The 13,394-nt window shown below is 41.2% G+C and overlaps 1 protein-coding gene across 14 annotated transcripts in view; it reads right to left on the bottom strand.

Moving 5' to 3' along the window:
* ARHGAP26 (Rho GTPase activating protein 26) overlaps positions 1-13,394 on the bottom strand; it is a 548,614-nt gene that overhangs the window by 84,451 nt on the left and 450,769 nt on the right. For all 14 annotated transcript variants that reach the window (XR_011486887.1, XM_070465556.1, XM_070465553.1 and 11 more), the window contains one exon: positions 474-627. Coding sequence is in view for 13 of the 14 variants with exons in the window: in XM_070465556.1 (XP_070321657.1) it covers positions 474-627 (154 nt within the window). In the remaining variant the exon portion in view is untranslated. The remainder of the gene's footprint in view (positions 1-473; positions 628-13,394) is intronic.

Below are 13,394 nucleotides of genomic sequence, written 5' to 3'. Positions count from 1 at the left end.
GCCAAAGACTCAAAGGGCTCCTGGAGCTATTCTCTCTAGCAGTGGAGACAGATAGCATTGAACATACTCAACAAAGTTGGGGAGAAGGGGGGAAACTGCGACAACACAAATGAGTGAAACAAATGTAGCTACTGATCTACTGAGCTACTACAGTGCCCGGATGTTTGTAAAACTAAAAGAAATAGTTTTTCATGCCCCAGCAGCCAGCACAGGCAAGGAGCCATCACCAAAGCCATCTCAGCAGGATGGTAGGTCAAACGTCACCAAGGCCAAGAAGCAGTATGTTCCCCTTCGAGATGATGATGCTTAAAAAATGTGAAATAAACTTATTAGCCAAGCTTCCAAGTTGAGGGAGAAGGTTTACATTGGGCTCATGGGACAATACTCAAAGTCAGGGGGAGCCAGAGAGCACATTCTGGGTAGAATGGCTGACAAGACCCCACCTGTGGCCGGCAGCCGGACATCATACTTACAGCGAGTTGGGCCGGGTGGGTTTGAGCACATCCAGGTCTGGGTCACTGGAGTTCATGTTGGGCTGTAAGCTGCTGCTGGAATTGAGGATGCTGTTCGCATTTGAAGAGACGACAGATTCCAAACTGGAGTTGATGAGGCTGTTTCTTTGTTCCTCTGTGGGGGACAAAAACCCACAAACCCCATATTAATATTATTCCATTTGATTCCATTGGGATAGTCTGTTCCTACCTATCCAAAAGTTTATAAATAATGAGGTTACACGGTGCTCTCTGGTGCTGATGAAACTAGGAAAAGGACATAGGGAAGAATTACAGGACAAATAAGAATCACAAGTGGGAGGACTTCCCCGTGGACCCTGTGGTTGGGAAATTGCCTGCCAATGTAGGGGACATGGGTTTGATCCCTAGTCTAGGCCAATTCTACATGCCAAGGGGCAGCTGGGCCTGTGTGCCACAACTACTGAGCCCACACGCTGCAGCCACTGAAGTCAGTGTACCTAGAGCCCGTGTTTTGCAACAAGAGAAGCCACCACAATGAGAAGTCTGCACACCACAACTAGAGACCAGCCCTGGATCGCTGCAACTAGAGAAAGCCCACAGACAGCAACAAAGACCCAGACAAAGACCCAGCACAGCCAGAAATAAATAAATGATTTTTTTTTTTTTAAGTGGGAATTACAAGGAAGAACCTGAGAGTAACAGGTGATGTGAAACTTTAGAGCAAAACTCATTCCTCCGCTTGACAGGACATATCTTCTCTTTCACATGACCAGCCTTTTCCTGAGTGGCTCAACCACCACACCATAAGTTGTATCTTCTTTGGACTGGCAGATGGTCAGAACAGAGAGAACCTTCAAAGCCCCCTTGCAGTCAATCATATCCTTTTGGCTTCTGTGACATTCACCCTTTATTCTAAAACTCCTGCCCCTAAAACTGTCTTACTTGCCTAAGCCATGTCCTACCTCTGACCCTATGGTACCACACCATAAAATATTTACTCTTTGACCATCCACTTCCTTATGGCTATGCAATCTAACCCCCTGATCATTCCCCAACCAGACCCCTCTGGGTTGCCTCTAACTCCAAGTATTTGATGCTGAGCTTCCATTGAAAGTTTTTTGACCAATAGACCTGTAAGGACTAAAGAGTAGTCTACATATACAAATCTGAGTCTATGTTCCAAGCAGTCATATTAGTGCTTGGAGAATATTACCAAGTCAGAGGGGAGAAACCCTGAGTTCCCTCCAAGACCACACCCCTGACTGGGTATGTAGAGTCAGGCAATATTACTTGGCTCTCTGTTTCTTGGTTAATGCAGCTATACAATGGGGAGCCTGAGAAATGCCTTGCACAGCTTGGGGAGCTGTCATGAGGATCAAGTGGGATCACATGCAAGAATGCATTTTGTAAACTTCAGAACACTGCTCAAAGAAAAGAACTTTCTGTTTCTTCCCATCTTTAAAAACTTGGAACCATGTGCTGAAGAAAACATTTTGGATGATTTAGATAAATGGCATGGGCACTACTATAGGAGCAGAACATCAGAGACATAGAATATCTTTCTTGTTCCACATTCCTTACAGATACATCATATTGGAATCAACTGATGTTTTGGGCAATCAATTCATGTATCAAGAAATATCATATCTGGGTTAATCCTCACTGGATCTTTCTGAAATGAGCCAGAGGATATGGTATACCTATACCTATACCATATAGGTATACCTATACCTATATATGGTATACTAGGCTCACTTCCATGGTATTTCAGAGTCAACATTTGAACTCAGGTCTCTTTAGGCAAAATGTGTGTGGGGGGGGGTGTTATGATAAAAAATGCTCTTCTTTTGCATTTCCTTGCCCTTCCTATGTATACTTCCTTTATATACTTTATATACTTCATATTCCTATATATATACTTTATATATATCTATATAATGCTCTTCCTTTATATACTCATGTATATAAAAAATAAGCTTATGAAATGATGCTAGAGTAATATTCACATTAGGTACACAAATACAAAAACATACAAACACACACATACACATCAATAACACCTAGCATCTTGGCACATTCTCAAGGCCATATTGAAGCCTCTCAGAATTCTGAGTCAAAAAAACTCATGAAGCTTATGGGATATCCTCGAACTCTAATCATATTTTGAAAAAAGTAGATTATTAAGTTGATTCCTGAGGTTTAGAACAGTTCATATTTCAAAAGCTTGAGTTCCAAAGAGAAACAACAAAGAAAGAGAAATCAAGAGTTACATCAAGCCAAGATGTGGGAGGACTAATAGGGCCTGCAAATGGGAGCTTGCTACCAGGAAGAAAAACAACTCCAAAATTACATAATTAGGGGATCATTGAGAGAATGGACATGCCATTTATCAGTATGAATCAGTTCATAAGTAAGTAAAATTTTCCTTTGCACAAAATCCTCGAATCAAGACTCCTGAAACAGTATGAGGAGACCAAGACTACCTCCACTCCATGGGGAGTAAGGATGACACTTCTCTGGGGCTCAAAGGATGTGTGTTCTGCTTCATGAGAGGAGAGATGAAGAGTTTTATTAACTCTAGTTTGAGGCTAAGTATGTAGGACATTATCTGAATTCACAGGAAAGAGAAGAGATAACTATAGCTCATGTTTCTCTGTGATTATATTTACTTGTCCATGAGAGGGGTATAATTCTATGAATTAAAATAATGCCTTGCTAAAAGAATACTAGCTTTTCTAAAATATTATCAGGACCTTTTATTCCTATCTTACTATTCATTAGAAAACAGAGTATCTGAAATGAAACATTTTTTAATTTTCACTTATTCAATAAATATTTATTGAGCTCCTCCTGAGTACCAAACCTAGGCCCCAGACAGCAGACTGACACTAATTCATTTGTATTTTAATCAGATGAATATTAGAGTACTGACTGGTTCATATGTCTACCTTTCTCAGTAGACTATAAGCAACCTAAGATTGGGCACAGGACAGACAACATTTTGAAATCACAACTGAAAAAAGTCACAGAAAGATGCTTTGCTTTATAAAATATTTTATCAGAATCCTAATGCTCATAAAAAAGATTTGTTTGTAAAAAATGGATTTAGGTAAAAGTTTTAAGAAGCTAGCTGCCACTACAGTATTATAGACTGGGTCTCTCTCATGAGCTAATGAGGAAGGCTGCAGCATGTGGAACAATGATAATTTTGGAGAGGGAGGTGGGAGGGGGGACCAGGATGGGGAATACATGTAAATCCATGGCTAATTCATTTCAATGTATGACAAAAACCATTGCAATGATATAAAGTAATTAGCCTTCAACTAATAAAAATAAATGGAAAAAATAAATAAATAAATAAATAAAAAATATTCTCCTAAAAAAAAATTTTTTTTTATTTTTTAAAAATTTTATTTTGGGGTACAGCTGATTTACAACATTGTTAGTTTCAGGTGTATGACAAAGTGATTCAGTTACACATATATCTATTCTTTTTTTCATCCCATACAGGTTATTACAGAGTACTGAGTAGAGTTCCCTGTACTATATAGTAGGTCTTTACGTATAGTACTGTGTGTTAATTCCAAACTCCCATAAACCCATAAGAGAACGAGGGTATGGATAGATAACGAGGACTCAACCTTCCTTGGACTAGCAGTTAATAGAATAAAACAGGTGGCTACACCCTAACTGAGCTTGAGGAGGGTTTCATTTACTGGAGGACATAGGATTCTTTCTTAAAACAATAAATTCTTTTTGAGATTATATTTTGACTTATATTCAGGTATCTAGGACCTGTCACATGTGGTGGACCTGTAACAAAACAACAACAAAAGCAAAAACTCAAGGAGAGGAATTCGTTGTCCAAGAAGAAAATGCCAAAAACTTAATCATAATATTTCACAGTTTTGCAGCCAAGATAGACAAATATGCATCCCAAGAGGGAGACTCTTTCCCGACATCCTCCATGGGTCACGTGATATGGAGACCTGAAAAACCTGGCACTCTCTGACTACAGGAACACTACAGTTTTCTTTGACAGGAGACCTCACATAATAAGACTGAGAGCTTCTAAGAGGACAGATGTCTAAGCTGAAATGATGACAATTCTTTCTGAGGATGAGTAGGAAGGTGATTATTGCAGAGACTGAGTGGGGAGTAAAATCAACAGCAAATCAAACGTTTAGTGGTTAAGGAAACTATACTACAACAAATTCTAATTTGCAGCTTCAATGAATTAAGAAAAAAAAGAGCAAATGATTCAGTAATGTCACTCAAAACAGGAGGACGTCTGTCAAGTGGGCAAATGGACATTTGCTTCTGACAGAAAAACATGAGAACAAGCAGTCTAAAAGATTAAAAAAAAAAAAAAATTAACCAGATCATTCAAATACCAGAGCTGGACTTTTTTGAGTCACTGATGAGTCAAACGAGCTCTGGCATCCACATCAGAAGGTAGAAGGACTGATGGCAATTATATTGCTGAAAAAAAAAATCACAGGCTAGTGGGCTGAAAAAAGGAAAACAGCAACCAGCTATGAGTCAAATCAACAAGATCAAGTGACCAAAACAGAAAGAATCCCCACAATGCAGGAATTTTCCTGAACTGGTTGAAGGCAGTGAGAACGCTTGCTTATTTGTCAACAAGAATCTCTCTTCTTATTACTCACAGGAAAAAAGAGCCCAGGGACAAAGAAATGGTAAAATAAAAGCTCAAACAATTGCAAATGTGCACGGGTAACGTGTTGGATGCTTTCATTAACACGTGTTCCCTGAGGAGTAACAAACTGGATGTGGATCTGTGCCTTAAAAATGCACGCTAATCAAGGGCAGGGCCATGTCTGTCCACACAGACTACATCAAGCAGCCATGACAATGGCCAGTGAGGTGAAGGTTAGTTCATACACTCCTGGTGCCCAGGCCATGCACAGTAGAGATTAAGGCTCTACAGTGGTCATGACATAAATAATAAACATCAATAAGGCAACCCTAACTACCAGGTTGTGTTTTGCTAGCACACAAGGAGGCAGTTTTGTGTGACTTAATTTTTCAGGTGCTTCATGCAGGGACCACTAATGTCCTTGAAACCAAAGTACTGGTTACAGTGGGCAGTCGCTGTTTTCTGTACAAATCAGGAGCGGAAAAACATGAGCATGCAACCAAATCACTGCAACTAAAAAAAGCAAGCCACAGAATAATTTTGGTGATATTGTATTTCTTTTGGGGGTTGCCATGGAAATTTTGGAGCTAAGCTCCTTCACTTTCCATGTTTATCAAGTGACTCCCACTCGCTCTGATGACAAGCGCACCACATACAAAAGGCAGGGTCTCTGCTGATCACAGAACCCAGAGGCGAGACAAGGAACGCACATGCAGAGCCCAGCCAAATTCTCCTGGCTTGGCAGGCCTGAACACGTCTGGCCCATTGAATACTCAGAGCTGAAGGGCAAACAGGAAACACAGACCTCTGATAACACTTTAGGGGAGCTTTCCCACCATGCACAACAGTATGTCATCATACAGGCTGGTATTTTAGCTTTCCACAAGGTCTTGGACTAGTTGTCAAAAAGAAGAGGGAAGATGACTGATCTGTAACAGCAGCTCACAACGCCTCACAGAGCCCAAAGGAGGGAACCGTCTCTGTACATGATCAAACAGGGAGAAAAGGGAGTCACCAGATGAAGGTTCTGCAAAGACCCAGGGCGTTACACGAAAAATACTAAGGCAGAAGCAAACGCCCAGAGGCTTTCCTGGGCTATGTTGGAGTGAGAGGTGTACTTTCTCCCACTTGTTAAAGTTTTGCAATGAAGCCTGTAATGTATCATCTTGACAAGATAGGATGATAATAGCAAGGCAGCTTAATGAATTTTGCAATAAAAAATGATGAGTGCGCAGCAATTTTGGAGTTTGCCATCTCTGGGAAACACCCAAGTATACAGGAAGCTTGGAATCAAGACTTTCTGAAGCAATTTTTCTCCCCTGTAGCTTTTGCTCCTGATAAGGGTGGCATGCCAAGCCCCACTAAAATCTGAGCTGGTCTGATTACAAGCTTGCTGACCCAGTCTCAGTCCCTATGATAAAAATATCTTAGGAAACAGTTTGGGCAACACGTTTGAGCACATGAAAACAGTTTGGACAATGTTTTAAAAAATAATCTTAAAACATAGTTTGGGCAATCTTGTATTAAACAGGGAGGTGACAAGTGAAAAATGTCAATGGTGCTTGGACCACAGACACAGGACATGCGATCACAACTTCTGGCAAGGTGTCTTCAGCAAAACTACCACCGATCTCGGTCCCCTATGGACTGGCTGACACGTGGTGCCCACAATAACCCTCTGCTTTGCAAAGGGAAAGAATGCCAGTGAAAATGGGTTTCATGAGAGAACGGGGAAGTCATTCTAGCTGGTCCCAGATCGAAGAGATTCACAGGAATGAGATGCCGAGGTACAACAGGGAAGCCTGCTCCTGAAACAACATTTCAAAAACCACATTTTAGAAATGCACCTCTAATTAATGGCTGAACAGGGACTTGAATGTTCAGAGTTAGAGAGACCCTTTCTGCTCACAACATAGCCTTCTTTCCTCCCTGAGAACTTACTTTTGAGGAGGGACACTCCCTCTAATCTATGGTTCCCCGATAACTGAGAAAGCCCACACACAGACTGCTGATGTATTGCTGACAATGCAGTTTCTTCTTTCCCACTACTTATGGGAAAAGAAGAAACTGATACAGTTACTTATTTTTATACCATAACTCATTGCAAAATGGGTTGAGATAGTAAATGAAATGTAAGATAAGAGTATTTTTAATAACTTAAAAATTAGTTAATACATAATAAATATGCATTTCTCTCTAGTTTAAAAGTATACAATGGCATACAAATACTCCAGATATATTCTGGTGCATAAAAGTCCAGCTGGTTTTCTATACGTAGAAATAGGTGCTTATATAAAAAATTTTTTTTTCTTTTAACAAAGCAGGATAACATAATGCCTAATGCTGTGATACCTGTTTTGCTCATATAGTGATAATGCCAGAGATGGCAGCCTGGAATATGTTCTTTTTAATTTAATCTTTTTCCTGCCATTAGCTTTCTAAGGCCTCACTTTCTAAGGGCCACATCAACTATGCAGGTCTCAGTCACATGTGGTAACCACACATAATTAAGACCAGAGCCACATTACACCTTACAGTGTGTGTGACAATAGGAATTCCTGTCGATACACATGCTGTCTGCCAAAACAAACAGGTGTGTCCAGAGTACCCAGGATCTGCAGAGGCTACCTGAGAAAAGACACATGCCGCAGGTTCGACAGCTCCGAGAGAGGCATTACGTACACCTCTGAGTGGTCGCAGTTATTTTTCAGCAAGGGAGACACACGTGCGAAGTACATGAGCTGAATTCTCAACTTCTCCCTGGGCCTGTCTGGGAGAGGGTCCAGGATGAATTAACTGAACTAAGAGAATTAACCAGAGCTATAATCTCAGCAGATATTTAATAAGATCCGTGTAAAACAAAACCCAAGAGTCCATCCCCAGACCCACCAAGGCTGCGCAGCCCACCCCTGGCTGCCGGTGCATGGCACTCGAGCACTGAATGGGCTCTCTCTGGGCCAGGGCGACTCTGCATTACTCTCACGTGTGGGCCTCTCCTTTGGAATCTGCAGGCTCCAGAGAGGGGGTATTTTCTTAGTCAAACATAAAGTAGGACTCCTGACGGTAATCATCATAATCGGAGCTAACATTTATTAGGTGCTTACTATGTTCTAGGCCTGCTGTCAAGTATGTTACATGCACTGGCTCACTTATTCATGGCAATTACCCTCCAAGGAAGCTATTATTAGTGATCGATTTTACAGATGAGCAAATGGAGGTTCATAAATGAAAAGTAATGAACTCTAGGTTGCAGAGCTGGTAGCAGATAGAGATGGCACTTTTTAAAATGGCGGAGGCCTGAGCTCCAGCCATTACCTGATTCAAAATGTACTGGGGAGACCAGGCGTCTGTATTTTCAACAAGCTCCTCACATGATCTTATTGTATACCCAAGTTGAAGAACCATACTTCCAAGAAACGTATTTGAGGACCTGGAACAGCTGTACTTTGGAGACACTGTGGCTATGGTTCCAGACCACTGCAATAAAGTCAATATCGCAACAAAGCAAGTCACATGAATATTTTGGTTTCCCAGTGCATATAAAAGTTATGTTCATACTACACTATTGCCTATTAAGTATATAATAACACTATGTCTAAAACAATGTACATACCTTAATTAAAAAAAACTTTATTGCTAAAAAATGCTAATCATTATCTGACACCATGGGGTGTCACACAGTATCTCTGAAGCACAATAAAGTGAAGTGCAATAAAAAGAGGTATGTCTTTGTAGGCACTAAAAAGCTGGGACAAAATGATAAATGTTACCTTGCAACCTCTTGGAAGAAATCTTAAAAAGTACAAGGCCTGTGTGCCTGGTTCCCTCCAATCCTCTGGCTCTACCTTCTACAGTTGTCTGAAAAAAGTACAGCTTGTGTGTCAGTACCATTCACCTAGACACACCAGTCTAGTCTCCGCTGTATGATGTATCTGCATGGAAACTTGGAGATTAAACAGTAATCTCCTTTGCTACCATTCATCTGGCAGCACAGATGAAAAACCTCCTTTCATCTGCTCTGAGGTGATCACAAACAAGAGTGATTGCCTCGGCCCAGCATATTAAGCGACAGCTGAATGCACACAGCTCACTGCAGAGTTGCTGTGAGATGGGGGGTGGGGGGAGGGGGTGGCCATGGTGTGGCTGCTGCCTGCCACCACACATAGTGAGGAACCCATTCAAAATGGTCCAAGCTGCCTCTGTGGCAGCGCTGGGCACTGGACAGATAGCTTTTCTTCCTTCTTTAACTCAGCCTAGAAAGGTTTTCACTTCTGTGGCTCAAGAAGTGACAGAGGCACCCTTCTGGAGACAACATGGGATGGGGAAGGGACATGGCCTGGGTTCAAATTCCTCCTCTGCCATTTACCAGTTGGGTGACTGCTGATCCCCTAGAGCCCCAGTTTACTTGTTTATAAAATGTGGATGATGAGAACTTACCTCATGGGGTGATGACCAATTATAAGGATGAGATGAAGTAACACTGGGAAAAGGAAAAAACCACCTGGAGAAGACTCCGGTAACTACTCTCAGATTAAAGCAGAGGAGTCTTACAGAGGTGCCCAGACACACAACCGGTCTACCCTCACAGAAGGAAAAACTCCTTCTGGAAAATAAGACATGCATCTGTGAACATCAACAGGTTAGATACTTCCATGACAATCTGAGACCAGAGTGTTGGCACAGATTCACATCTAAGAGAAAAAAACGGGCTCCAACTTCTGCACAGGCTGGGGACACTGCAGTGAGGTGAGGGGAAAACATGTGTCAATGGAAAGCACCTACTCTGGATTTTGGGCTCATCAAGCATTTCAACTGGGGGCTGAAGAGAAGGCTGACCCACAACCACAGGAAATATTAAACTGAAAGTGTGCCAATGAGATTGAGAAAAAACATAACTCAAACAAGAGCAGGCATATAGACGTAAGAGAAATGAAGTTCTGGCAATATCATATGAAGTTTGAAGGTACAAGGGAGGGACATGGAGATATGGTGTAGGGGTAGATTTATGTGTCCTCACAGATGTCATCCCTGTAACAAGAATCTGAAGAAAGGTAAGGTCACATCAAACCCGGAGAGGTGTCACCATGAACCCAAAGTTTTCAACATGAAATAGATAGATGACTGGTGAGTGTCCACAATGATATAAAAACCAACTGGCAACATCTGAACCTGATTCCAGTTGACTGGACAGAAGAATCTTGAGTTAGTGTATGTTAAGAGGAAGGATCTGAGTCAAAAATTTAGAGCAAGATCTGTGGACTCCAAACTGTGGTACATGTTCCACAGTTGGGACATATGACAATTCTAGGGTGTGATGTGGATGAACATTCTTTAGCTTAACAGTTACTTATGTTTTAATATTTAATATTTAAAAATCCATGTATTTAACAGGCTGGTTCCAAATAGGGAAAGGAGTACATCAAGGCTGTATATTGTCAACCTGTTTATTTAACTTATCTGCAGAATACATCATGAGAGATGCTGGACTGGAGGAAGCACAAGCTGGAATCAAGATTGCGGGGAGAATTATCAACAACTTCAGATACGCAGATGACACCACCTTTATGGCAGAAAGTGAAGAAGAACTAAAGAGCCTCTTGATGAAAGTGAAAGAGGAGAGTGAAAAAGGTTATCTTATACCTCAACAATCAGAAAACTAAGATCATGGCATCCAGTCCCATCACTTCATGGCAAATAGATGGGGAAACAAAGGAAACAGTGAGAGACTTAATTTTTTGGGGCTCCAAAATCACTGCAGATGGTGACTACAGCCATGAAATTAAGATGCTTACTCCTTGGAAGGAAAGTTATGACCAACCTAGATAGCATATTAAAAAGCAGAGACATTACATATTAATTATTACATTATTATATATATTATATATAACATGTATTACATTACATATTAATATAAATATTACATATGTAATATTTAATATTACATATTAAAAAGCAAGATGCTTGCTCCTTGGAAGAAAAGTTATAACCAACCTAGCCAGCATATTAAAAAGCAGAGACATTACGTTGCCAACAAAGGTCCATCTAGTCAAAGCTATGGTTTTTCCAGTAGTCATGTATGGATGTGAGAGCTGGACCATAAAGAAAGCTAAGCACTGAAGAATGGATGCTTTTGAATTATGTGTTGGAGAAGACTCTTGAGAGTCCCTTGGACAGCAAGGAGATCCAACCAGTCCATCCTAAAGGAAATCAGTCCTGAATAGTCATTGGAAGGACTAATGCTGAAGCTGAAACTCCAATACTTTGGCCACCTGATATGAAGAATTGACTCACTGGAAAAGACCCCAATGCTGGGAAAGATTGAAAGTGGGAGGAGAAGGGGACAACAGAGGATGAGATGGTTGGATGGCATCACTGACTCAATGGACATGAGTTTGAGTAAGCTCTGGGAGTTGGTGACAGACAGGGAGGCCTGGCGTGCTGCAGTCCATAGGGTCGCAAAGAGTTGGATACAACTGAGTGACTGAACTGAACTGAATGTTTTCATGTATATTGGAGAGTAATACATTAAGATAACAAAACTGATATTTTAGAAATTTTATTGAATAGGATGAGGCAATGTAAAGAAGTAAGGTTCTTAAAAACTGATTTAAAGCAATGTATCAAACAAACAACAGTGGAAAAGTTATAAGGTTGTGGCCCAAAGAGTAGATGAAGGATTATGTAAATGATGCCAAGTTTGGGAAGTACTGAGCTAGGCATGGATAAAGGCCTTAAACTGAAAGACATCACTGTATGGAAATATAAGTTTTTTTTTCACAGATTACCTGCAGAGTCTTCACCAGTACTTTGATCCCAAAGTGTAAACTCAGTGACGTGCTTTGATAAAATCTTCCATCTTTACAGAGTGAAGTAAGCCAGAAAGATAAAGACCAATACAGTATACTAAGGCATATATATGGAATTTAGAAAAATGGTAATGATAACCCTATATGTGAAACAGAAAAAGAGACACAGATGTACAGAAGACTTTGGGACTCTGTGGAAGAAGGTGAGGGTGGGATGTTTAGAGAGAACAGCATCAAAACATGTATATTATCAAGGGTGAAACAAATCACCAGCCCAGGTTGGATGCATGAGACAAGTACTCAGGGCTGGTGCACTGGGAAGACCCAGAGGTATCAGGTGGAAAGGGAGGTGGGAGTAGGGATCGGGATGGGGAATACATGTAAATCCATGGCTGATTCATGTCAATGTATGGCAAAAACCACTACAATATTGTAAAGTAATTAGCCTCCAACTAATAAAAATAAATGGAAAAAAAAATCTTAGATCTTTGTTCATAGATCAGACAAAGGGGAGGGTTTGGTGTGTGGCAATAGTACCCTGTCACCTGCTCATGTGACAGTGGTGAGCAGCTGCATTGCAACCTAGGAGGAGTGAGTGCTGGCAGAACCTTTCAGCTCTTGGCCAGTCTTCCTCACCCACTTCTCCTGCAGTGCTTTCCAGGCCAGCCTGAGTATTATTCTAATTTCTCAGGAAACTGGGGGTCCCAAAACAAACTCTAAAAAGTATATTATACATGCACCCCTATATACTTTTCAATGACAATGTTTCTCCCAAGGAAAGGAGGAAAGCTGAGCATCCCACAAGTATCCTCACACACGAGCATGCAGCCCTGTTTCCAGGGAGGGTTTCCTTCTGCTCCCAGGGAAGATCTACTGCTTCACTGTCTTCCTGTCTCGCATCGTCCTGTCCACTGTGTTCAGACAGGGACAGCTTGATCTGCAGCTTAGGCACGTCTGCCTTCACACATCCTTAACTTTCACTCGCTGCCTCGTGTGACAGAATCAATCTTGAGAAGAGATCTAATTGATTTTCTCCTAATCGCCACCTTCTTTCTTACATGCTCTGAGAATATGCTTTAAGACCTGATCCATGTATGGCAAAAACTACTACAATATTGTAAAGTAATTAGCCTCCAACTAATAAAAACAATTGGAAAAAAAAAAAAAAAAAAGACCTGATCCATAGCTGATCCTCTGTTCCCATCTAAGCATCAACTTGGCACTTTTTCAAGCTTAGAGGAATTTACCAATATCATTTGATCTGTCCTGAGCCGCAAACGTACACTGCTTAGCACAAAACCTTAGGTGACCGTGGCTGTCCTGGAAATATGAGAAGCTTCTCACCCCACAGCCAGATACTGTGTTCGTGGCAGATGAGGGTGAGGCCAGGCCTGTTGCAAGTATTCTCTGGTACAGACCACAGTGAGAATGTCCCTAGCCAGATACTTAAGGGGA

Source organism: Odocoileus virginianus, chromosome 3 (genome assembly GCF_023699985.2).
Source record: "Odocoileus virginianus isolate 20LAN1187 ecotype Illinois chromosome 3, Ovbor_1.2, whole genome shotgun sequence".
In the NCBI taxonomy this organism is placed as follows: domain Eukaryota; kingdom Metazoa; phylum Chordata; class Mammalia; order Artiodactyla; family Cervidae; genus Odocoileus; species Odocoileus virginianus.
Note: the sequence above shows the minus strand (reverse complement) of the source record. Positions and strands in the feature narration are given on the sequence as shown.